This window comes from Drosophila teissieri, chromosome 2L, assembly GCF_016746235.2.
Source record: "Drosophila teissieri strain GT53w chromosome 2L, Prin_Dtei_1.1, whole genome shotgun sequence".
In the NCBI taxonomy this organism is placed as follows: Eukaryota; Metazoa; Arthropoda; class Insecta; order Diptera; family Drosophilidae; genus Drosophila; species Drosophila teissieri.
The window spans coordinates 7,586,781-7,613,113 of record NC_053029.1 but is presented as its reverse complement, the minus strand read 5'-3'; the positions used below and the strand labels follow the sequence as shown (position 1 = coordinate 7,613,113).

General features: G+C 39.5%; 1 protein-coding gene across 6 annotated transcripts; it reads left to right on the top strand.

Moving 5' to 3' along the window:
• The first annotated feature begins 2,819 nt into the window (after window positions 1-2,819).
• Window positions 2,820-26,120, top strand: LOC122622854. 6 transcript variants are annotated; one of them, XM_043801454.1, is made up of 10 exons: window positions 2,820-3,098; window positions 8,462-9,240; window positions 22,636-22,742; window positions 22,803-22,917; window positions 22,983-23,328; window positions 23,400-23,614; window positions 23,724-23,882; window positions 23,945-24,330; window positions 24,398-25,302; window positions 25,414-26,120. In XM_043801454.1, exons 2-10 carry the CDS (start codon window positions 8,657-8,659, stop codon window positions 25,567-25,569), a joined length of 2,973 nt encoding a protein of 990 aa, XP_043657389.1. In that variant the 5' UTR covers window positions 2,820-3,098; window positions 8,462-8,656; the 3' UTR covers window positions 25,570-26,120. The 6 variants fall into 6 exon arrangements, with proteins under 6 accessions (XP_043657389.1, XP_043657416.1, XP_043657396.1 ...); XM_043801481.1 differs by lacking the exon at window positions 8,462-9,240 and having other exon boundaries at window positions 2,822-3,098; XM_043801461.1 differs by lacking the exon at window positions 2,820-3,098 and having other exon boundaries at window positions 8,360-9,240.
• The last annotated feature ends 213 nt before the right edge of the window (window positions 26,121-26,333 follow it).

Here is a 26,333-nt window from a genome sequence, read left to right as displayed (position 1 = left end):
ACGCGTCTGCGGCACGTGACCCCGACATGAAAATCACTCTCAAGATCGCTGAGGATGGCAAATGGATAGGGCTGATGCTGACGAAGGAACTGGGTACTCTACACTGGGTACTGGATACTGGATACTGGGTAGTCTGCACTGGGCACTGAGTACTGGGTGGTATGGTCCAAGTGATGGAGGTGATGAATGCCTGTGTGCAGATGCTTTTAAATTTAAATCGAATCAAATTGATTTGCGCACAGTTCCAGTTTCACTTTTTACCCACGCAAGCTCTACACTCGGAGAAGTGTATAACTAAGTTTTTTACAAAGGTATTTAAAGCCCATTTATGTGAATAAATTTAATCTAATTTAATGTAATTTTTAATCTAAAAGAGATATTCTAATAACCTCTATCTATTGCTAACTTATTTAATTTTATATGAACTGAAGAGCTGTCTGCTTAAGTAATAAATAGATAGCTAGACACAGTGTAGTACTTAACCAGCAAATTGGCACAAACAGATTTCTGCAACACAATAGTTTTCAGTGTAGTATCAATTGGTATCGCCCTTTTTGGGAAAGAAGAGCGCACCGTGCCCTGACCACGTCCCAGCCCCATTGTTTAGCCATTTGACAAGTGTTTTGACAATATTTATTCGAGTTGCTACAAGCCACGGCAACTGCCACGCCCCTAGCCCCGCCCCCTGCGGCATGCCAGCCCCCCACCACCGCGCAGGCCGCCCACACTAGAGCCACTGCCGCTGGGTAATTTGATTTCCTCGACGCTGCCATCATCTGCATCCTTGACGGCGGACACGTTTCTGCCTAATGGAGTTGCTCGAGTGGCGTGAATTTCAATTAAATTAAATCAAAATGTTGCATTTTTTATTAAGCCCATTAGCGGCACACACGGAACACCCGCCACCCCCCGCTGTCTCCTAGTTGGTTAAATTAAGTTAAGATACCACCTCGTCAGTGCGAACCGAACTTGTATCTTAATGTGCATGATGAAGTGCCCGACTCGACTTGCCATCCAGGACCAACTGGATGTGCCACTGTGAATCCGGTGGATGCACGGATCCTACGGCTGAGAGGAAAAGCTATCGGGAAAATCCCAATTTCCAGGAAATACAGCCTATTACTTCGCCTAACACAGGAAGAGCTCGTAAATATAATAAATAAAAGCTATTCCTGCTACCAAAGCAATTGCAAAGGATGTCCATCATTCAATCAGACATCATTTTTAAATTGCGGATTCATAATTTATAGATTCTAATTCTAGATTCTGGTGCAATACGCTTTTTGAATTGCTTTAGGTGTCTTAAAATAAATGATGGCTACTGGTTATGTAAATTCCATATTAATGGATGTTTGTTTACAAGAGATGGTTAAGGAAAATGCTGCAGTTTTTCGGACTGCTTCTGGAAAAAGCGAAATATCAGCGCACAGGAGTGGGTGTGTGTGTGTGTGGAAAAGGAGGAAAAGTGGGCGTGGAGTTTCCCCATTGTTGCACGTGCATTAAGAGTAATGCTGCAGTGCTCAGAAAAAGGTGGAAAGAGGATGCAAATGCTACTTTGAGTGGCAATAAACAATGCATAATGAGTTGAGAGTCGCGTTATTATTGTTGCAGTCCGTGGCTGAGACTGTGCATTACTCAAACAGGTAATTTAAATTACGCCAAAACAATACGCAAAGGTGGCACTTGAAGCAGCTGCAAAACGCATTTCGCCATTAGGAAATTGCCAATTAAAAAGCAAACACTTCTGAAACAAACACTTCCATTACAGCGACACTTGCAGTCAATTCGCTTGAGTGTCTTTCAAAAATATTCATAAATCAGCAGAGGCGATGAATATTAACAGTCTATATCCAATTTCACAAATATGACTTAATTCTTAATTCCAAATAACAATGGGAAATGCCATTTTCAGACGTTCAAAATCAAAAATATCAGAAATTTAGGAAATAAGAACTATTCGAAAAGGCAGAAATTTGTGTAAAAGAAAGGAGCAATAAAATTTGACTAGTTCTTCTATTATTTTAAGAATTTCAAATTCCTAATTTCCACATTCCGTATTTTGTTCAAAAAAAATTGAAATTTTAATTCGAAAAGTTAATTGTAAAGAATAAGCTTTAAAAAGTTGCTTGCAAATGTAAAAAGTTATAAATATGTTTCCTGTCCAATTGTTAAAAGCTGAATATATATTTAAATACATAGTAGTGTAAATGCAATTTATTTTTGTAATAAAAGATACTTTCGCACTACAGTACTTTATAATGTTATTGAGATGTTACTGTTAACCTCAAAAAAGGTGTGAGAATTCACTTCCCATACATTTCGACCCAGCCGTGACATGAACCATTCTGATGTTGTGTAGAATCCAGTACACATCCTTAGAACTCAGGATGGCAACGCTCGAAGTTCATAACATTTGGTAAGGCAAGGCGGGTCAACCGCAGAAATTAGTATGGCAGCGCCGCACATCCTTATAATAAGAAGTGTTATACACTGCTGCCAATGTAGCTTTTTTCCCGATAAATGAGATCTTAAATGAATTTGCGGAAAATATATGTAAACAGCGGGGCAACAAAAAATCTGAACCCAATTTATGCAAAAATTGGCAACACTACTGCAAAGGTAATATCCGCGTGATTATTATAGTTTTTCGAAACTTATTAAGCATATAATATTCATTTCATAAGCTTCACCATTGTTACCGGCATGCCAAATTCACTCAAAATTGTGACTCATGTTAACATGCTGTTCAAGCATTAGTGTTACCAAGTTACTTGTCTTACGTTTGTGAGTATTTTAAGCGTTGCACTATCTGGTCACACCAGAGTTGAAACTAGAAATCTAAAGAGAACACAACCGTTTCTAACTGCAAATACAATAAACTAATTGTTTAAAATGTGACATCAGTGAACCAAATGTTTGCCAAGTAATAAACCAAGGGGTGTAATATTTTTTTCTTAAACGTGCCAAGTGAATCGGCTCTGCGGAAAAGAGAGTGTGGGAGTGTGGTCTAAAAACAATGGAGCAGCCGTGAAAATTGATTAAACAAAACAGTCGAGAAGAGAGCGCAACATGCACAAAATGGTTAAATTATTCCTCAGGTAATTTCAATCACAACAAAAACAACATGTGCTAGATTGCTTTCGTGCTCTTATTGTTGTTGTTCTGGGCTCTCTCTTTCTCTTTGAAGTTTAATATTATGAATGACGTAAGCGCGCCTCTTTGGTAGCAGTACAAAAGCAATAACAACAATTTCGTTTTTGTTGCTTTTGCAAACAAGGAAAATAACAGAATGATTTTGTTCTGTGCGTGCGTATGTGTGAGAGCTTCCACTCACCTATGCACACACATGCATACGCAGGTAAAAGTGGCGTCGTTGAATTTTGACTTGGAAAACGTGCTCGAACTATAAAGAGAGAAAGTAAGAGAGCGCTTAGCCGTCTCTCTCTCTTTGCAATGTTATTTCTTTTTTTGGTCAATGACCTAAGCTTTTTTGTCCGTTAGTTGGATTCGTTTCTTTCGCCAATTTCCGTGCTTTTGTGTGCGAGTTAAAAAACGAATTCTATTTTCACAAAAAAACGTTGTTTACACTTTGCTTATGTGTGGGTAATTTTCCCAGGCTTTCTTCACTTCATTATTTAATAAATAGAGTAAGCACAAAGTTTCAAGTTTAAAGTAGTAAATGGTTAAAAAATCTTTATTTTTAAAGACATTTACTACAAATATTAATATTAACTCTTAGGAAACTTTCAGCTGTAAAAAAAGCATAAATCTAAATGGAATAAATTAAAACAATAGACAATTGTGTTGTATAAATGAAATGTTTACTAACTTTATTTTCCGAACTCATGTACATATGTAGAATGAAATGAATTTTGTAGTGCATCCTTAGATTTCTTCAACTAAGTTGTATTTCACTCGATCATCCAATTGCCTTGCTGTTGTGACATTTTGACAGTAATTAAGTTTATGCACTCAATTGTCACAAAGCCGGAAACAAAAGTGCACAAAGATGTGCACAAATATGACAAGTTGATAAGCATTAGACATGAAAACAGAATGCCAAAGAGTAAACATTGCCGGTCAAATAATAATGCACTGTTTGGTAGATGAAATAAATATTATAAAATAAATATTATTGTTGTTACGACAAGCGATTACCCAGAAGCTGTAAATGCAGCAAAGATCTCAGTGCATTCGTGAAAGCTTTTTGGGAAATAAATTATCTAAGCTATTCAAGAACACTTTAAAATTGTGACAATAATATATACACTTACAAATAATATGTTTTGTACTTCAATTGTACAATTATGAGTTCCTTTTTTTATAAAATAGAAAGTTCTAAAAAAAGATGCAAACAATAGTAGTCTGTAAAAATAATTGTTTCAATATAAAATTATTTACAACCTAGTGAATTTTGTAGCACCCTATATAATATTCGGAATTTTACAGAATCTTGAACGGTACTTCTGCGTATTAAGATTAATTGTTTGGCCTTTTATCAGTCTGTTTCACTGGAATAAACATTTAATTAGTACTCAGATTTTGTAGGGCACTCTATATGCGGTGTACTTTGCGGCTCTGCTGACAGAAAGGAGAGCTAAAAACTTGAGAGCGTAGGAAAACGCCTTTGTGCTCTGCTTGATTTAAAAATTTAAACGCGTGTCGACCGAGCAATTAAATGTAAACAGCCGGGAAATGAATAAGCGTGCCAGGGGAAAATAAAACGAAATACCAAAATATTTACAATTGTGCATCAGTTGCACATGAAACAGCCAGGAAGAGAAGAACGGAAACTTGTATGGTTTCGAAAATATATATGTATATTTATGTACTTATAAATGGCAAATTGGCAATAAGAAACCGACGCGACATTAATATGGCTAGGTAAATACAAAGGCATCATAACTGAAGGTCGTTTTTGTTTGCGTGCGATAAACTTTTTTTTCGACTTTATAGCAAATATCACACATACAAGCCCGAATGCTACCCTGTGTTTGCGATTGGTATTATCTGTGGGCCTTTGTTATCCAACCATTTGCTTATCTGGGCACGGCTCTCACTCCCACTCCCACTACCAATGCGTGTGTTTGTGATGGATACTTGATTGAATTGTTGTCCGTATGTTAGCGCCTAAAAACAATCGACAGACGCTTATCAGCTGGCAGAAACATGAATAAGAGTTCCTGAAACTCAAGCCGAAGGTTAGATGCTCTCAAAGTTATGGTGTCTGTGGACTATCTTTAATATTATTATCTTTAGAAGCAAGAAAGACTGTGCGAATGTGTTTCATCTTACAGTAAGAAAACTATCCTGAAGTAATCAGATGGAAGTAATATCTACCAGTTTCTAGGGTATGCAATAGTCAGGAGCTTTGTCTTTTAGAAGGCACTGCCCCTCCTCGCACACATCCAAACAATTTGTCAATCAACCGACAATCGCTTGCCAATCAAAAATTCGTGGGTGAGGTGAGTTCTAGATTTTCTTTGGTTGGAGGATGGGAAAACTGTCGGAAAAGTGGGACAGCAATTGACTGACTAATCGAACACATTGTTTACGGCAATTATTTCCATTTAAGCTACATGATTTGTGCTGCAAATATTTCACAGTCAACGAATGTTTTTAAATACTTTGAATCACTTCCCATGTATTAAATACAAGAATATTTGATTTATTTACATTTTTATGATATAAAGCTTACAATCGTATACAGCTGTTATAAGAAAAGTTATCCAGATAGTTTTCCATTTGAAGTACAAATATATTATTGTTTTGCAGTTTGTTATCTTATCTGATTGTTTTAAAATGGCTAGTAATCCAATAGCAAACATCTGATTACTTAAACTAAATTGTAATTAAGCAGTGAGATTTACAAACTACAGATGATAGAAAAAAAAACTACAATCCCAACTAAGAATCTCTGTATAATCTGCATCTGCTGTACTTTGTGTGTCAAGAATGAAATCGTCAACAATATGTTATCCCATTTTATCTCATCCAATTAAATAGCCAAAATAATGGCTGCCACTGTTAGTGCGTTGAAAAATTGTAATCGGCGATTATCCGGAACCGCAATTAAAATGTTTTCACCTTGCTCTCAACCCGTGGCCAGCAATTAATAAGGCTTAGATGGATTTATGGCCATCATACAAGCGCAGATAACCTAACCCACAGTCGCATGGCATCATCGCGAAATGCTCATAAAAGGCGCGTCTATGACAGCATCTCCGTCGCTGGTGCCGTGCAAAGTTGAGTATTTTTGGCCAAAACAGCAAGCAGGGCAAATAATAAACGAAACAACAAAAATAATATAAAAAAAAAAACCTAAACAGAAACCTAAAACAAAGAGCCAAAGCACAAACGTCTTGGACATGTGCGCAAAAATCTTTTGAACTTTCGCATACGCGGCATACGAGGCAGGCGAAACAAGTGCCAAGAGCAAACCCTGACATACATTATAATTTGTAGCAACGCCCTCTTTTTTTCGAAACCGATTTTTTTTAATATAGATATATAGGTTTTTTGTGGATATTTTGTTCACCTACACGCGCGCCTAATCCCATTTCGAGCGGCATCAATAAATTTTCGGCCTGGCAGATATAGCCAGATTTCTATTCGCATTTTCGCTATTTGAATAGGTGAGTTTTTAGTTATAGTATATTTGGCCAGCTATAGTATTTGGTAAATAGTCTTCGGCCCGCCCACAACAGCTGTTGACACTCACCCACGAAATGGAAAAGGGAAATGCTCCGGAAATAGCACTACCTGTTGTCCCTATTTTTGGCCAATAGGAAGATGGTGGACCCACAGAAAGAAAGCCCACTTGATGTCGAAGGGAGTCCCAATTGTTAGTCAGTCACCTGATTACCGGTCAACTACAATCTATACTCGCATTTTTTCGTACATGAGTAACCGCGGTAATTAGTAATTGGGAGCAAATCGGCTTGGACCTAGATGACTAAGTCACTTCGATCCATAGAAATGTAAATGCACAGTTCGTTTAAAAAACCTATGGTTTTGCAAACCAACCACCCGCTTAAAATTAGGCCTCACAGTTGATTAGTCAATTTAAATAAATTGATTTTGGAAGCTTATCTCGCTTATTACTTCAGCTTTTTGTTGTAAAAACAAAACGGAGTTTAAATATTAGTTTATTTGTGATCCCGGACTTGGTAAAATAGGTTTTATGCCATGTGATTATTTGACTTCGTTGAGTTTCCATTGATTGCAAACCTAAGAAAGCTAGATTATCATGGTAATTTTCACTTAATCTTGATCTGATAACGCAAGTAATAACTTACGAGAATATATATTCGATATATAGGTTTTATTTTTTTTTTTAATTTTTTTTTTTTTTTCCATTTTTTTTTTATTTTTTTGTACTGTACCTTAATGTTTTTTTTTACTTGATTTCTTTTAAGTTTCTTTGTTATCCAATTATTTCTGATTTAACTATAAGCCGTTAGTGAGAACTTTAACTTTTAATGAATTAAAATAATATTTATCTTGTTTATTTGGTGTGCAATCGAGTTCGAGACTTAATTTTTCAAGCGGTTTGAATCAGTTTCTGGCCTGGTCAACGAAAAGTGTTAAACAATCGAGAGTTGCCCACGCGCAAAGTGAATTTGAATTTGGTGGCGTCTTCCTACTCAGTTGGCTAGCGGCATTGGTCGAGTGTTCGCCTTTTGATTGAATGTTGTTTGTTTTGAACGGACGGGTGCTGCTGGGCGGCAAAGAAAGAGAGGGCTTCTCTTTCTCTTTTGAATCCATCGAATTCTCAAATTGTCTGTGCCATGTGGTGCTCTCTGTGGCGCGGCGATCGATGTTCGAGGTACTTGTGCTGGCTCTTCTGAGTGCTGCGACTCATTCGCTTGCGTTCATTCGACGCGTTAACAACGTTGCGTATACGCCTCGTCGGTTGCGTTGCATGTGTGTTGGTGAGCCGTCGCCTACGTGTGCGCGTGTGTGAGTCTCTGTTTCGAGTTCTCCTGATATTTACGAATATTTTTCAGCCGACTTCCGTTCCGATCGCATATAAAACCGCGCCTGTGTGCGCGCCATATAAAATCATTTCTAAATTTATAAAAACAAACGCGTATACAAACACAAGCACACACACACTCACTCACTCACTCGCCGCCAAAGAAATCAATTTAATTTGTGCAAGACGTAATGCCTTAAGATGTATATTTATGCATAAATATTTGCCAAAAGAGCACCCACACACAATAACCAAACAAAAATCAACAACCAAGTGCCTCAGCTAGCTGCTAAACAACATAAAAAAGTGGGAAATAAAATTTCTTGATTTATTTTCGTCAGACAAATATCGATATAAACATACTCGCACACACACACACAGCGAAATCCTCTTTGCTGCATTTGAATTATATTTATTGTTTGACTTTTTGTTGCTTTCTATATGAGTTTTTGAACATTGTTTATTTTCACATAAATTCTTCAGTTGAAAGTGAAAGCGGCGTCGCATCATCAGCGTCGTGAAATGTTGTTGCCGGCGACTCGAGATCGCAGAATGGACAAGTTATGCTAATGGCCAAGAAATAACCCGCTAACAAACTGACAAACAAATGCAACAAATCGGACGAAAATCGAAATTGAAAAACTTAAAACAGAAAACAGAAGTTATCTAGCAGGCAAAATGCGCTTGCAACATCGTTATGCCAGCAATGCAACTACAAATTCGAGTAATAATTGCAACATAAGCACCGCCAGCGCCAGCAACAACAACCAGAACCAGAACAACAACAACATCAACATTAAGCGGGCCAAGAAACTGAGTGGCCAGAACATTATCAAATTGCGCTCCGCCAAGCAATCGGGCTCCAAATCAAACGCCACCTCCAAAACCACCGCCACCACAATGCCACCAGCAACCCCACAGCCGTTGTGTCGTCAGCACCCAATCATGATGGATAAGGCATTGGAATCGGCCAAGGAATCGGCGGTACTATCAGCGAATAACAACCAAGAGTTGGAGGAGGATGACATCGACGTGGAGGAGACCACCAGCACGACCACCACGTCCGTGGAGCTGCGATCCTCGACCAGTTCGCATTACAGGGCATACACCACCATCCGGAGCAACTCGACGTCGGCGATTCTGCACGAGGCGGTACTGCCGCCGCCCCTCACCCCCGCCGGAATGCTATACGCCCGCCCACGCACCCTCAATGTCCACAATGTCTGCCAGACGCCCGCGCAGATAACGCAAATGTTTTTTGGGTACGTTTTTCAGTTTGTTTTTCCTAAGTTCGGTTTGCGGGTATCACTAATCTACTAACAACAAACCATGCACGTTTTTTAATCAGAAAAATTAATAGACACGTTATTACTTTAAGGTTTTCTTACATTTCTATTGAATTTATACTTTGATTTAATACAGTAAAGTAGCTATTAATGCGTTTTGAATTCGAGCACGAACACTACACTTTTTATATTCATGCGGTAAAAAGAAGAAATAGAAGGAGTAAACATTTGGATAGAAAAAGAATTTGCCAGTCAAGGATGTACATAAAAGTTTACTTCAGAGATTGCCATTCATCATTCCAACCGATGGCTGATCAATTGGGAGGTCAAGCCATTTGCACCACACCAAGGTCGCCCAAAAAGCAATCCAGATGTGAATGGGCATTCGCATAAATATTTCTGGGTTCTTCAATGAATTGATGGGTTTTCAGGTGATGCAAACCGCACATAAAACAGGAAACCTATGCTAACATCAGCATCGTCATCATGATTTTAGAACGGTTCAATATCCTGTCAAGGCATTACACGTAGTGACGAAACGCACCGTTCATTAACCATGATATGCACCCGAGTTGCTTGACATTTTTGGGGTTATTCACTTTATTAGCGGACTATCATTATCCGTTCGTTCTGCATTATCCGATCAGTTCGATACGCTGCTGGCAGAGATTTATCTGCTGGGCGTCACGATCTGCCACGCCCCCATTTGAGGCGATGGGAACCGCGATACGTTCCGTTTGGTGCGCTCGTTCTTGGGAGATTTTGTCATCGTTATTTTAAAACTCATATATGTTTATACATATATATTTATTTTGCGCGCGCTCAAAAACAGAGAACGAAAATATTCAATTAAACGAAATTACCACCGCTCCCCGATAATCGACCCACCAGCGATCCATCCATTTTTGTCACTGTGTGAAAATTCATTGAACTTGATCTTTGTGTGATGTTTTCATACTTGTACTTGTATTTATTTATTTTCGTCGCCTCCATACACAAAAGCGCGTGTATTGCAGTTTTGCTTAGTGTTTTTTCTTTTCTTTTCCTTTTGCTCTCTTTGTCAATTGGAATTGAAATTGAAATTCAAAATAATAACAAAGCATTCAAATGTCAAAGCGCGCTGTAAACACGATCTGGCCAATATCGAGTCGAGTATCGAGTGCGATTGCGATTGCTGGTATCGAGTACACGCTGTAGATTGGACATTTGTCTCAATTTGCATATAATAAAGTCATAAATAAGGCTACAAATTGTCACTTTTATAACGTATTTATTGAGCACATTGCCTCCAGCAAATGGAACTCACTTTGCGTTGGATAACATCGAATATGTGATTCCCTGCAGTAATTAGTATATATTTATAATATTTATAATGTGCAACTCATTCGGTTAAAACCGGCTATCTCTTAATAGCATCATTATCACCTTAAAACTCACAAGTTTGTTTAATTTAGTGAGTGGGTTATGCGTTTTCACAGTGGATAATTATCAGATCCAAGCTTAATGGACGTCTCCGGCTGCCGAATATTATATACCTCGTTAAAAGCTGTGTTTTGCGGATATGGAAAATATTTTCGGTTATTAGAAAGTAGAGGAAATATATAAATGAATTTTTAGTTGCGAAACCACGCCCGAGTTCATCAAGTTAGCTGCGGGGTATGAACAAAGTTCGATTCGTCGAGTATCTGTATCTGTATCTGTATGGCTAGATGGCTATCGCTCTCCTGCTTCCCACCGCCTTCGTGGTCGATGATGTTATGGCTGAAATTTAATTTTAGCCATGATCTATTGTCGACTGACCTTCTTCGTGACACACTCAATTTGTAAATCCACACGTGTCGGCGATTTGCAGAGTATTGCACTGGAAGCTTGCTTACTTCTTGCCCCAACTCCATGAGTTGATGAGGCGTCAACTGATTTCAACCCATAAATCACGGACTGCCGCGTTCATTGAAGACTTGATGTGGTCTACAAAATATATGGTACACACATATATGGTACAAAAAAGTTTAATTAAAAGAGCTGGATGCCTTTGGCTTTGTTTTTATTTCGCCTTAATTTAATTTTTATTGATGCAAGCATAAATCAAGCATTGACCGGGCAAAAGTCGCCATGAAGATGAGTTTATCAAAGGCACTTCAATTCAGCGAAATGCCGCATTCCTTTGTCAATTATTCTAGTAGCATTATTTGTCTTGCTTTTATTGTTTTGTTATTCCTCTTGACGTGAAGTGCATTTATCAATTTGTCTTCTCCTCATATGTATATACAATACATACATATATTAATTTGCCCTCTCATTTTGCTGTCTGGTGTTATTATGCTTTATTTTTAACTTGATTATGGTATAATGCAATATAGCAGTGCATACTGTACAGCCAAGTAGCAATCACGGTTAATTCACTTAGCTCGTAATTGGCGAATGCGATTCATTCGGTTGACGAATAGAAATTCTAGGTACTCGCAATTTGCAGTTGGGAGATATTCATTAGGTTGATTATCTGAAATGCAGAGAAGTTGTTGTGTGTAGAATGATACTATTTGTATTTTTAGATGTGTTTTAACTGGTGGAGCCCTTCAACCGGAACGCTTTCAAATTCATTCAGATGGGTAAAACTGAAGCGAAGGGATTCACTTGAAGTAATGGCTTTGTTTACTCAGATTTCCCAAACGAGCGTAACAAGCTGGTTCAATTCAAGTCTCACTGATCATCCCTTGTGTTAGTAAACTGATAGGTAGACATCATTTTTATGCGCATAGTATAATCCGTGATATTTCATATTCACATTATGGACTATCATCTTTCGCAGTGTGAAAACATTCTGCTATTCCAACGGGTGCAACTCGTTTGGAGGCGATTCATTTATCAAAAGCCCGTACAAATTGCAATGGACGTCAGGTAGATATAGGTAGATAAACCCGGCATTGGAAATCGGGAGAAGTCAATTAGGAAAACCACTCGCCCACCCAATTCTCACACAATTCTCGTTTGCGGAACTGCGGCACGTTGGCAAATAAATAGTAATAAATGTGCTGGGAAATGCATTAATAGGCTAAGCAAATGCGCGCATTAATTATTCCGTCGACATAATTGAGAAACGTGCTGTAAACAATTAATTGAAAGACTGCAGAGAGCCGGGCGCTGTAAATAGTATTTGCATCCAGAGGCAAACATAAATATCGAATGGCGCACTCTGAGCTAATCGTTTAAAAATACCAACAACGCGTGCGCAGAGTGCAGATTGCACTCTACTGCAATCAGCGACTAAGAATAGCCAGCCCATCAGAACTAGTTTATATCGATGTTCCGCCATAAAGAGTCGTTCATTTAAAGGGCCAAAGTGTTACCAGAATCAGGGAGTACGACAGCTACGTATATCCCACTTGATTGCCCGATAATGTCAACCGATAAAGTCGCAATTGTGATTGCGATGGATGAGCCAATCAAGTGATGTAGTCACCTCCAAAAGAGTTTCGGCATTTATTTGGCTCGAATTGATAAAACCATACATATACTCGTAGATTCAGTACAGTATCCCTGAAGAACATTTTAAGGGTTTGATTTCACTGATACGCTCTGCTGATAAGGTCGAATTAAAGATGATCCAATCGATCGATGACACCATCGACGTATTTCCAAACAAATCAATGCCCAAGTCGGTGATGATGTGGTCACCACCAGAAATTTGGGCTGATGCAGCAAATGGAGAATTTTTGATGATATGTGTTTGATAAGCGTTATTGTATCAGAAATTGGGTAAATAAACTATTTGAGAAATGTTTGCATTATTTTGGAAGTTGAAATTCGTTCGCTTTTATTAGCCAAATATTGATGTGTGCGCTTCATACTCTTTCGTGCACGATCTACTTGCGGTGATCTTGGCCACCTATCACTCACTTGCACTTGGTCTATATTCATGGTCAAGACGAGCAGAGTTTTGGCTACACTCAGTGCCATGCCTGTGGCTATTAAAATGTTCAATGTGCAAACTAAAAAGCGCTTTAAAAATGTATTCTTCTTTGCATTGTTTACGAATGCCTATTTATTCGTCGTTTTGTTTACGCCAGCGTGTTCTAAAAATAATAAGCATCATCCAAAGTCAAAAGAAAGTGTGAATTTTTGAGGGCCATAACTGAGGCTACTTCATAATTTACAAAGCAAACACATCAGCAGCCAAATGCAAACAACACGAATTAAAAAAGAAAGAGCACCACAATCTAATAGCAATATATAAAGAAAGAGCGCCAAAAAGAAGATATATCTACCGAAAAAGAAAGCAATCTTTTAGAATATTATTTTATGGTTGGGTTAAATTTTGTGTGGGATCTGATTGTGTTTCACTCCAAATTGAGCATACTCACGATGATTGTGCAGATAGGATCATCTTTATATATTTATTGTATGTATCCAAGTTCTTAAAAATATGGTATGAATGAATGCGTAAGTTACCTCTCATTTCGCTTCTTTGGGAAGAATTTTCCTCCGATTACTATAAAAGGATGGAATTACATAAGTCGGTATATATCATAAATAAGAGCAATTGCTTTATCATAATTTTCCATCAATTTCACTTTGACTTCACTACGTGTCCTATATCTTATATATGGCCTGGAATGATCTGCTCCACCCACAGATTCATTCCATAGGTCGTACAAACAATTGCGAGCCGCGAACTGACTCACATTTCTCCGCTTTTTGTATTTTGCATTTTGCATTCACCTTTACAGGAAACCAGATGTCGAATCGATCGATGGCTCACTAACCTTGCGCAAAAAGCCATTATTATGTGGGTTTGTGTGCTATCGATCGGTTGGATCTGGGCTTTTGGTTCTTTCTTGGGCGCCCGAAGTATGGAATATGTAAGCTATTTATTTTTGAAATGTTGACCTCATACGCACTGTGTGTTGCCCAAGTGGGAGTAGAACGATAGCGGCCAAATGTGTCGATGACAACTTCATTTAGCGCAGCATGTGGACGTTTGATTGACCGACACACTAACTGACTAACTGACTGAATGACATGAATAACCGGCGGATTGGGGCACTGACAGATTGCCAAAGTGACAGGGTGACAGTACGTAGGCCGTTGGTTCTAGGCCGACGATGGTCGTCGAGTGTCGGGTTCACTATCTCCCTACTTTCAATCAGAAACCGATAATTCATGACATCACCTCGCCATCGCCATCACCATCATCATCAGCCGTCCGTAACACTCTGCCCCTTTCCGCTTGAGTGGCACACTTAATTAGTAATTTAACACAATATTAAATAAATGTGAGCCCTCTGGTTTTCAGTCGTTGACCCCCTCGCAAGTCGACGCCCCTGACTCGCGTTGTAATTCCTATTAATAATACTGGTAATCCACTGCGACTTTTGTTTCTTCATGACATCAAAAGTTCGTGAGCTCGGCTGGGCAATTTTCTCATAATCGGAATTTCATCGAGCACTCAGTTTAGCTGTTTCTGTTTCTGTTTCTTTTTATTTTTATTATATTACTATTTTGTCCGGATGGAGCCATTGAAAAGCTAAACTGAAAACAGAATGAAAAGCGGCAGAAAGAAGCACTGCACGCGAGCAGAAGCAAATCAGTTGCCCGTTTGCTCGTCTAATGAGCAGTCGTGTTTGTCTGCATCTCTGCCTCGCACTCGCCTCGCCTTGTATAAGGATTTTAGTTTAAATCTATTCCATATCCTTATGGCACTTTTGAAAAAAAAAACGGAAAAAGGATTATAATACTAGAAGCAACTTACTTCAAGGTTCCGGAATTAAAAAAAAGGATTATAATACTAGAAACAACTTACTTCAAGGTTCCGGAATTAAAAAATTGAAACTACAACTAATTTGGTAAACTAATAATTTATTTTGAACTATTCCGATTTTTAATAATAATTTAATGGAATAATTTTAATATTTTATTTAGATCACAAATTCGGGTTTTCTACATTTACAATTAAAATCAAATCATTAATTTTTTAATATTTCTTTTACTAGTAATTGACTTAAATATTTCTTCCAATTTTTCAAAATTATTATATACCATTTTGGAATTATTAAAAATTTTGCATTATTTTTGAATATAAGGAAAACATTTTGTTTCCTAAGCTATATTCATAAGCTTTGAATTTGGCGCTAGTGACTAACTGGAATGGCAATTCCCAACGAAGAGTAAATAATCCACCCATTAAGCAGGCAGTTGATTCGCTTCGATTTCCCAGGGAAAGTCACGCTCTACATTTTCCGCCAATGTTTGGCGCGCATATTCTTTTTCCGGAGCATGATCGAATCGTGTTCACACGCCAATCTGATTCAGCAATCGATTTCAGCACACATAGATCGACTGTGTTCCCAACGACTCCTCGTTGTTCGGCGATTGGAAATAGTATTGGACTAGAACTCTAGCTGTTAGATTAGATTAGATGGCAGTGCGATAGGGCAAATCACATTGTACACTCCAGAGAAACCCAAAAAGATTGGAAATCAGACAGTTAAGCCAATACAGGCCAATACAGCCAATTCGTTTTTTGTCTGGCCTCCGGCTGGATGGAATTTCTGGCCGAGCAGCGCCAAGTGCTTGTGAAGGTAAACAAATTACCCGCTAGTGATATCATGGCGCTCTACAAATTTGGTATACAATCGAATGAATAATAAATAAATGCAAACATGGCGAGAGGGCCAAAGAAATAAATAAATACACAACACAAATGCTTAAGTGTGGAGCTTCAGAAATAAACGTTGATGTCACAAACCGCAGACAAGCACCACCACCTCTGCAAAAAAAAAAGAAGTATTAAATAAAGAATAAAGCGAAACTAAAAGGTTATAGGACAACGACTCTGCAATCAAGATATGAGCCGCCAACTAAACCGATTCCCAGACTAAAACGATGACGCTATATCTTCTTCAGCAGGCGATGGCCTAACTGCTTTCTGCTTCGTGAAAGTTTCGGCCTGGCCCATTGTTGGTGCGGAAATTCTGGCCATGATTGCCCAGTCTCTATAAATAGTCGCCGGTCGACGAAGCAGGCCAAAACGGCGGCAAAAAACAACAGCGGCAAAAGCGGCGCTTCATAAATAAACAAACCACCGATTAATCGGACATGCATACCTCTTGAGGTAGGGTTTCTTTAAAGTGGCCAAAATGGCCAAAGCAGACAGGTAATTAGCATGGCTCAGAACACCACAAAGATAGATTCTCTACTAAATGATAAGCTTAAGACAAACCAGACACTTTCGACTGAAATACATACAACTAATTTTAAGAGGAATTTTGATTCGAGTCATTAATTTACGGAGAAGATAAGATGCTGCAGAAATTCCTGCTCTAGGAATTGCAAAATTTGTTTAGCTGCTTGTTGTAAGTTCAGACAATTATTTTTCAAGCAATGCGGCTGTTTTTTTGCCCCAATGTAAATATCCGATTTGGTTCTTACTTATTCCCAGAAAGATACAGAATCGCTTTGCATGGGGCCAACCCTATCAAGGCTAGTGAACTCTGTGCTAGTATCAGCAATGCCAAATGTTATTTACCAAACTTATTTTAGTGCAAATATTTATATTTTTTAAGTTCACTGTACCCGATAAGGTTATGCCTAAGACAAGAACTAATTTCTTTTAAAGTTTTTTACACCATAATTTATAATTGTTTACATTTATCTGGCCGAATGGCAAACGGAATCATTGGCCTGTAAAAACCGTATCTTGCGTATTTTCAAAACTGTAGCTACCCAAAAAATTTACACTTTCCTGTTAAACACAATTAGCTGTTCAAATGCCAGAATATTGATGTACATTGTTAAGTGAAATTATTAGCATGCATTTGTAAGCAAAGATGATAAAATTCCACACTCCATTAGATATACAATTTTTCTTGACCCATTAGGGGATTTAGGGGGCTGATTTATTGACTTAGGGTCTCTGTGCAGTATTGCGATATCATTAGCGATAAATGCAAGGGAACACGGATCTAGATAAACACCGGAACATCTGCAGAAAGTTCAAAGAGCTCTGCGATGACGCCAGACAGTTTCATTGATAAAGAAGATAGCGGATAGCAGATAGCCGATAACGGATAGCGCTTATTTAAAAGAGGAGATACATACATCCATATGTTGTATGGGCAAGATTGCTTGGCTTTTCTGCTGTTGGCCGGCCCACCAAAAACAGCTGTTCCCCCTCTTTTCGCTGGCGCGGCTCTCTTTGCTGAGAGGCGCTCTTTGTTTGGCTTCTTTCTCTGGTGAGTAAGCGTCATTTTTATTATTAGTTATGACCTCATCATCGATTATTGCCGGGCGAGTTGCGCTGGTGTTGGTGCGTCGGTGTGTTTGTATTGAAACGAGTCGTCGCTGAGCAAGCTGCACTAGCCCCCACTCCCCCCACCACTTTGTCCCCTCTCTCTCGTTCTCTCACTCTCTATCTCGCTCTACCTGTTACCAACAGAGAGCCGTTGAGTGTACATGAGTGTATGTGTGTGTCTTTTGGTGAGGGCGCCACAAGTCTTGTGGCTACACTTGAAGAAACATCTTCCTCAAATTGTTATATTTTGCTTTTATTTCGAAATCTGTTTCTATCTCTTTTATTACAGATTTTATGTATGTCTTAAGAACGTAAACCCCTTTACTAAATCGGTTATACAAGTTCTGTAGACCTGACCATAAAATCTATTTTTTTCCTGCTTATTGATTGATTATTGTGATAAACTCATACAAAAATTGATTAGAGGTCTATTGGTTTCCCTCAAATGCAGAAAAGTGGAGAGTTGGGAAATGCGATCCATGGTCGCCATGGATCTTTACTATTCTTATTAATCGGCAGACAAATATGTTTCCTTTAAAATCCTAATTGTTTAGAAGAAGTACATAAATCAACTTTCCTTTTTCTTTCCTTTTTGATATATGTAGCATAACCAAGCTTTACATTTTCTTTGAGTGTAGTGTGAAACACACCTCTCTTTGAGATTTGCCTACATCTTTGCATAGATGAGTGCTGATTAATCCGCGTGTGGTTGACATGTGTTCTATAAACTTGTGAGCAAATATTTTGCGCTTGATTTACAAGCTGTTAAATGCAAATATATGTACGTTTAGTCAGTCTAAAACTATTGCTATTGCTTTTGGCCGATTCATAATAACATCATAACACCTCTTTCCCGCCGACTTTACAAACTGTCAAATGCAAAAAACATGTTTACTATTGTGTTTTGCTGCTGATGATGCGACTAGCAACACTTAATTTTCCTTTCTTTTCTCACGCGCCGAGTTCAATGTACATTTTGTCACTTTGTTTAATTGTATTCGGAAATTGTTTATTACTCATTTGTAAGGCAGTCGACGGGGAGCGTGGGTCAATGAAATCATTTCCACAAATGCATTTCTCAATGGGTATCTGTTAGCTGTAAGATTGTACATACGTATGTATGTACATTGACCGCAGCGTCGTTCAGCTTGGCCCCTGGCCAAAAGTGTTGCATGCGATTTGTTTGGAAAGTCCATTTATCATTTGCGGAAATGCTGATCTGCTGAATACATTGATCCATTGACAAAGGCAGCAGAAATAGCTTATAAGCTGACTGGATAATGTCGGATTTTAGAGCGTGCTCTACTCGTCTTCCTCATTAATACTTTCTTCTCAATGAAATTGTTCAAACATAGTAAGGCATTAATAAAAAGTATTAGTTAAATTAAATGCCATTCATAAACCCTCATTGAGAAAAGCAAGATATAAGATAAGCCACATTTTATTCATGAAACAAATATATGTATGTGCTTGATTGATTTCGACATTCTTTCATTCACAAGATAACAGAGCAGATAAAATTGTAATCAATAATGATTGTGTGCACTATCGGATGAATCACAGATACTACGTTTTTATCATCGCATTTGATGGGCTAATGTCTATTACTAAGTGAAGCACATACTAGGATTTCATTATAAGCCAATTCTGCTGGCTACCGAGAGATAGGCCTATTATAGATTGCCTTGTCTTGACTCATTTGTAAATGGTAGAGCGTTATCGTAAGCACGTAGGGCTACAGTAAATGTGAGATAAAGATACAAAGAAAGGAAAGGACCTTGGCTCATTACCTTGGCCTTATCTGCCCACCTATTAATGGGTCGCCAAGTATTTCCGGTAGCCTGTTGGCTAAGCGCCAATCATGCCGGCATTTTTGCGTACCTTATTATGTTCCCCGTTAAGTCTTTGTTTTTCCACTCGGTTGGTCAAAACGCAAAACTTGTTTACCACTAAATTTCGTCGCAGTTTTAGTAGCTCATCATGTCGGGTTCTAAGAATCCATCTGGTTCCACAATTTCATCATGAAAGCAGAGCCGCTTGTGAATCATGCGTGACCTGTTTGATTTTTGGAGCAGGGAATGGAAATTACCCATTATGTATACCTTGCAGAGTGCATTTTGTCATCTTTATATGGTGCTAATTCAACAAGCTCATTTTATATTAACCACATGCATCTGGAACATAATGTGTGTTGATTCCCTAAAGAGAAATGCGATTTCTTGTAAAATCAAGATCTATATAAATACGTGTATATTTTTAAATAACACTTTGTGCATCTGCATACGTACTTGTGTACTATTTATACAGCCTCTCCCCCACAAAGTTCCTTCCTTACAGGAAATATATCATCTGAATATAAACTGAACATAATAATATCACAGCTGCTTTTACGTTTATGACCAAATTCGAAAGTCTACTAATTGTATCGCTGCTGCACTTCCTCCTTTTCCGCATCCCGGAAATGTTTCGACAGCCAAATTTGAGCAGCGACTGGGGGCCGTTGCTCCTCCTCTTTATGGATGCGATCTCTCTGGTTCTGCCGTGTTTGTGGTAAACAAAGCATAAGTTCTGCGGCTGCTGCGTCTGTTGCGTCTGTTTGCCATAAAAATTCCAAAAAAGTAAACCTAACATATATGGCGCAACTTCACCCACACGAAAACGACGGGGCAAACAGAGGCAGAAGCTGGCCAAAAATAGAAGGCCAGGCCAGAACCAAACAAAACCCAAAGAGAGGCCAGGCCAAATTTAGTGAATAATGTGGGGCTGTAGGCGTGCCTAGTCGCTTGATGTTGATACTGATGTTGATGCAGTCATGTAATTGGCATCTAGACAAGTTTGACCGCCGCCTGCACTTGGTCTTGAGTTGTTTCACAGCCAACTAGTCTGTGTTGCCAGAAATTGGGAGCACAGACTTGGAGTACCTAAGAAATCATAAGACATTTAAGGAATAATAGTCTGCATTTAGTGAGCGGTATTCTAGACTTAGCTCCCACAACAGTTTAAATTAAATATTCATAAAACTAGTATAGTGTTTATTTTATAGTTTATTACCACTGCTCTTGGGGCTGCCTGTTATTAAAACTGCATTTCATTTTAGCATTTAAATAGCTAAATTGGCTGACAAAATTGCTGATATTTGCATCAGCTTTCCCTTCCCTTCAAAACGCTGTCTTTCTCTGACATAATCGCCTGGTATCGGGAGTTACTTTTGCCACTTTGTTGTTAAATTTTCTTGGCCCCTTTGTTGCATAGCTTAAGTTTTGTTTGAGTGGGTAGCGGCTCAAACAGTCAAAAGACAAGTTTGTTGAGCTATAAAACCGAAAAAGTTGCTCCTCATTTATGATTTTTCATTCGCTCACCCGTTTTGGCCGACGCGTGTTGGCCGATTAGGGAAATGGGTGTAAATTTGTTTGTAAATAAAAATGTGATATAATATATGATATGATATACCCTACAAATATTTTGTCAATAAGCTTTCTTGTTCAATAATATTTGAGAAGGAATTCAAATGTAGCTTGATAAGAAGCAGTGAGAACAGGGTATCACAAATGAAGGTCCCTTTTCAATGCTGATCTTTCCTGATTTAATCTACGAACTAATTATCTACAAATAATGGTAAAAGAGAATTTTAATATGTATTTTACTTGTTTCCCACTTACGTTTTGATGACATTTTAAATCACTTTTTAATTGTTTTTCCGCCTATTCTATTTGTCACTTCACCTGACGTCATTTCATAAAATAGCGCTCTAAAAAAGATGATAAGCCAGCAATGAAATGAAATAATTCCCGACACTGAATGGAATATATTAACAAAGATCGTTCTGAGTTCAGTCGTGATTCTCAATCGTATGCGGAATAAAGCCGGGAATGGAATAAAAATTATTTCAAACCCTTTTACGCAATATATTACAGAATTGAATTATTTTTTTCGTGCTGTGCAAATTGTCAACAACGCAAAAAAAAAATGGAGAAATATAAGCGAATTTGTGGATGAATTATATTTGCGATTTCCATGTCAAGCTCGAACCAAGTGAAATAAATACGAAAGAAAAAAAGCGAAAACAGTTTCGAAATAAAATGGAAATCAAGTAACTGCGCCGCAAAGTGTTGTTCAGCTATATATGATAAATACTACCCATTTAGCTACTTGCCATCCCGTTCCAATCTGTTTTTCACCCATTGTGGCTGGCATACGCTACGTATGCGCGATATTTGAATTTCCATTGCTCGAATGATGCAATTGTCAATGATATTTTTGCTGCTTCTGACGACGATGACAGTGTTTTCTTGCCAAAACACGGAAGACACTGAAGGAGCCGACGAAGCTGCCGCACAAATCTCGTAATATTTCCATGTACCTACTATTTTGGCGTTGTTTGTATTTCGCTTTTCCATTGTCGCGCTTACATGACTCAAATTGGTGGCTTCAAAACCCCGGGCTTCGGCCCCGGGAAACGTGACTGGCGTACGATTCTGATTTACACTGATTTATTCGATATATAATATATATACGATTTAAAACTCGGAATTTGTTCGCCTCTTGTGTCCTTGGGCGGGTTCATTGCCGTAATCCATCTATATAAGGAGGCAACTCGTTGAAGTAATTTCCCTACTTGATTTATATGGTCATTTTGCGAGTTAACCGATGTAAAACAGTAGTGCCTTGCGGAATTGTAAAGCCATTTCATGATTTATTTTTAGTGTAAACAAACTCATAATAAGCTAATCATCTGATTAACTCAATAATTTAGTGTGAAAGCAACAACGTGATCAATTATATTCCTTATGCAATTCTGAATCATCAAAAACTCTCTTTGTCAGTACTATTGATTCAATCATTCTGTTTACCTCTGTGCTCATATGAATATCATTTTCATTCCTTCAACGGGAATGATTTTATAAAATGTACTACAATATGCTACATAAATATTTAAGGAGGCCAATAAATCGATCAATTGTGTAATAAGGCCATAAATCGTTCAATTAATGCTTACCTCAGGGCGGGTTATTTATAAATCTCCAACAAAGATACCATTTTATTGCTCCCCACTGACGATTTCCCTCTTTTTGTTCTTACAGAGAAGTTCTGAATGCATGGCGAGCAAAGGCCAGATGCAATGTGGTGCCCGACGAGCGGACACAGGAACTCTTCCACGAGCTAAGCTTCCATCCTAGCCAAAAGCAGAGTGAGTGCTCTATAAATAAAATATTAAGTATTCGTATTTAACTGATCTTTTTCCAAACAGTAAGCGAAATGCTGCAGACTGCCAAGAAAGTGGCCCGCAAGGGAGGAAGTGGACAGGCAAACGGGCTGACCTTTGGCCAGTTTTGTGTGTTAGCCGCGGATCTGAAACGTTTCAGGTAAGGGCACATAATTAGTAACCAACCAGAATTTAATAAAACATAATTTATTTTCGTGTCCGCAGAGCTTCAACAATTTCGAATCAGCCATCGTACTGCGACTATCAGTCTCTCTCCTCGGGACTGCTGCTCCCGGAACAAGATGATCCCGCCAGCTCCTCCAAGCAACACCTGCAGTCGCCGGCGGCCATCAACTCGTCACCTGCGTACAGCGCCAAGAAGCCGGATAACCACGGTACCGAACTGAGGAGTACCAAGTCATTCAGCAGTGTGGACGATACCAAAAAGAAGAAGAACGCCACCAATGAGCCCGTCGAGGTGTTCCTGGGCGGATCCTGTAATCCCACCACCTGGCGAGCCGACGTTGCCATACCAGCCCTCAAGGAGCTGGGCATTTCGTTCTACAATCCTGTAAGTATACCTGAGTAAAGAAACATCTCTTGTGCAGCCAAACTTATTTTGTGACTTTCGTTTGCCAACAGCAAGTATCCGATTGGACGCCCGATCTCATCGAGCTCGAGCATCGAGCTAAGGAAAAGGCCCGTGTATTATTCTTCGTTATGGATTCGGAAACACGCGCATCTGCTGGTGCCATCGAGGCGGCACACATAGCGGGTCAAAACTGCAAGCAGCTGGTGTTGGTTTTGCATCCGTACAAACCAAATCAGAAGATCCTCAATGAGCCTATTTCGCAGCAGTGAGTATTATTACTATTACGCACTCATTTCAACTTGAAGAATCATCGTCCGCATCTTGAGCACATATTTTCAGAAGCATTAAGTTTAAATGTCGTGTTCATCTTTCAGAGAATACCTCGATCTGAATCGCAATCAGTTGATACTTAAGGAGCTGGTCTCCCGACGCGGTCTGCCCGTATTGGATAACATACCTCTGGGTCTGCAGCGCACTAAGGATATCCTGTCTGGCATCAGGGATCCACCGTCCAAAATATCTTCTATTTTAGAGTAAGTTACACCGAATACGTTCAATTCATGATCAACTAACCTTTTTATTTGGAATTTTCTAGTACCGTTCGCGGCGCCTTTGATCGTGTTAATCCGCAAAACGATCTGCTCACTGTGGAACAATGCAAACGTGCTCTCTTATTCCTAGGCTATGCTCAGAGTTTAGTTAATTTAGACAATCTAAATAAGATCATTATCAACCAACGCGAATCGCTGAAATTGCTCCAAACGCACAGTCCAAGAGCTGTCGCCGATGATTCGGATGTGGATGCCGATGGCGTCAACTGCAGCCAGCCCATCCTGCCCAGCCAGGAGCTCATCGACTTTGATCTGTTTTGTGTGATCTCCGCGTATCTGTCCGTCCTGCAGCAGGAGATCCACGAGAGTGGCTGCATTTCGCCCATAAAGGGCACCAATGTGCCGCCGCCGCAAGTTTACTTCACCAACGGTATGTGCCAAACTACAGTGGTTTAGTTTAACAAGCTTTATTAATTTTTCATTTGTTTATTACTTAGCACCCGATGTGGACATTTACTACTCGGCCAGCAAGAATATTTCGCGCACGTCGAGCAACGCCAGTGTTCCGTCGAATAGTAGCAGTGGCATCGGACATGACCTGGAGCGCCAGAGCCTCTTCGAGCAGCTCAGCCGCAGCCGGGACAGTGGAACTTCTTCGCCCCAGCCCACGAGCAGTTTGGGCAAAAGCCCTCGACCACAGATCCTGCTAAACGTGGAGTCCATCGAGACAACGGAAATAATCACCACCAAAACCATTGAGACCAAGCCCAATCCGGTGGCGGCATCAACTGTTGTGCATGCCGAGGAGGAGGAGAGTGATTCCAACGACTCGGTCTTTTCCAGCAGCAGCTCCATAGCAAGTGCCGGCGATGTACTATGCTGCGGTGGTGGCCTGGATCTGCGGGATGTCTATCTGGGCGGTAGTTGTGTGCTCCGCACCAAGTGGCGTCAGGAACTGGCCGTCCCCTACCTGCAGTCCAAGAGTGTCAGTTTCCACACACCAGCGCTGCACGAAAGCATCCAGCAAATGATTCAAAACCAGGAACAGAACCAGGATCAAGCTCAGCAGCAAACAGTTCCCCCGCAGGAACAGCAACAGCAGCAGCGTTCCTTTGTGCGCACTCGCAGAAAGTGCAGGGGCAACCAACTGCAGCTGGAGGAGCAGGAGGAGCTGACAGTGGCCGAGGAGTCACTCAGCTGGTCCCTACCGCCGGTCGCCGTTCGTCAGAGCCTGTTCAATCCATCGCTGCTCGACTCCAGTCGAGTGCTGCTCTTCGTCATCACCAACGAGACTCGTTCCCTGGCACCCATGACCCTGGCCGCCCACTGCATTGGCCTCATGTACAACGTAGTGCTGGCGGTGCAAATGCTGCCCGAAGACTGTGTCCTGGGTGGCGAGAAGGTGAGTTGTTGTCGAATACCTCAAAACATTTCAAAGGCTGCTTTACATTGTAGCATTGTAGTTGATTTAGTTTTAACTTATATTAACCAAGCGTTATGTTACCCTTTCCAGCTGACTGTGGCGGCCATCAAGGACTACAATCGCGGACGGTCGTACCTGATCGACTTGGCCAAAAGGCAGGGTGTGCCCGTGTTCACCGACATTCGGGCAGCCCTCGAGTGCACCGTGGCCAAGGTGAAGGCGTATAACAACCGCGACCGCTGCTAAATCGTACCTGTATTTAAGTTCCAGCACGTGACAATTTAAGCTTATGTTTAAGTCTAAGGCCTAGTGCAATTTACGTTCTACTCTTAACCCCCACTAACTTAAATGGTGTCTGATCGTATTCGGAGAACACTCTTCTACCTAGTTAACGCTATACGTAATATTATATAGAAGATAAGACGAGTGTAAAACCACTAAAATGTCGTCGCCCAGAGAGCGCATTTCATAACCTTATGGAGAAAGTCATGCATTCAGCTCCCCTCTCTCTATAATCGCTATAAGCTATTTGCTTTATGCTAATTTATTATTTATTTAACACCATACACGTGGTACATGTGCTAAATTAAATGTAAATATTCGAGCGTGTACAATTCTTAGTGCATGTATGTACAATGGAACACCAACTAAAAAATAAATATTTTTTAATCATAGTGAGCATTCAAATCTAAAATAATATCTATATAAAATCCCATCATGTATATGTATACCCATAGTGACCCACTGTACCAGTTAGCTGGCAAAAAATATCTCAATAAACCAATTTTTCTAACATATGATTGTAGAAGTTTGGATTTCATTTACTTTATAATACGTTGGAAATAAAAACCACTGTTTCTTAATTATAATGAGATACTTTTTGTGGATTTTACTACGAAATACGACATTTTTTTAGCAGGGGGCATATATTTTAAACAACACAATTTTGAATTTGAAATGCGCGCGCAGTAATTAGCTTTTCGAGGTGTCAAAAAAAGCTTGGCAAGCTA

What these genes read in the sequence shown, in the direction of transcription:
- LOC122622854 (XM_043801454.1), top strand. Translation starts at nt 8,657, where the DNA reads ATGCGCTTGCAACATCGTTATGCCAGCAATGCAACTACAAATTCGAGT. An exon ending in ATAACGCAAATGTTTTTTGG is followed by an intron (nt 9,241 to 22,635) that starts GTACGTTTTTCA and finishes TTGTTCTTACAG; the next exon opens with AGAAGTTCTGAATGCATGGC. An exon ending in AATGAGCCTATTTCGCAGCA is followed by an intron (nt 23,615 to 23,723) that starts GTGAGTATTATT and finishes TTCATCTTTCAG; the next exon opens with AGAATACCTCGATCTGAATC.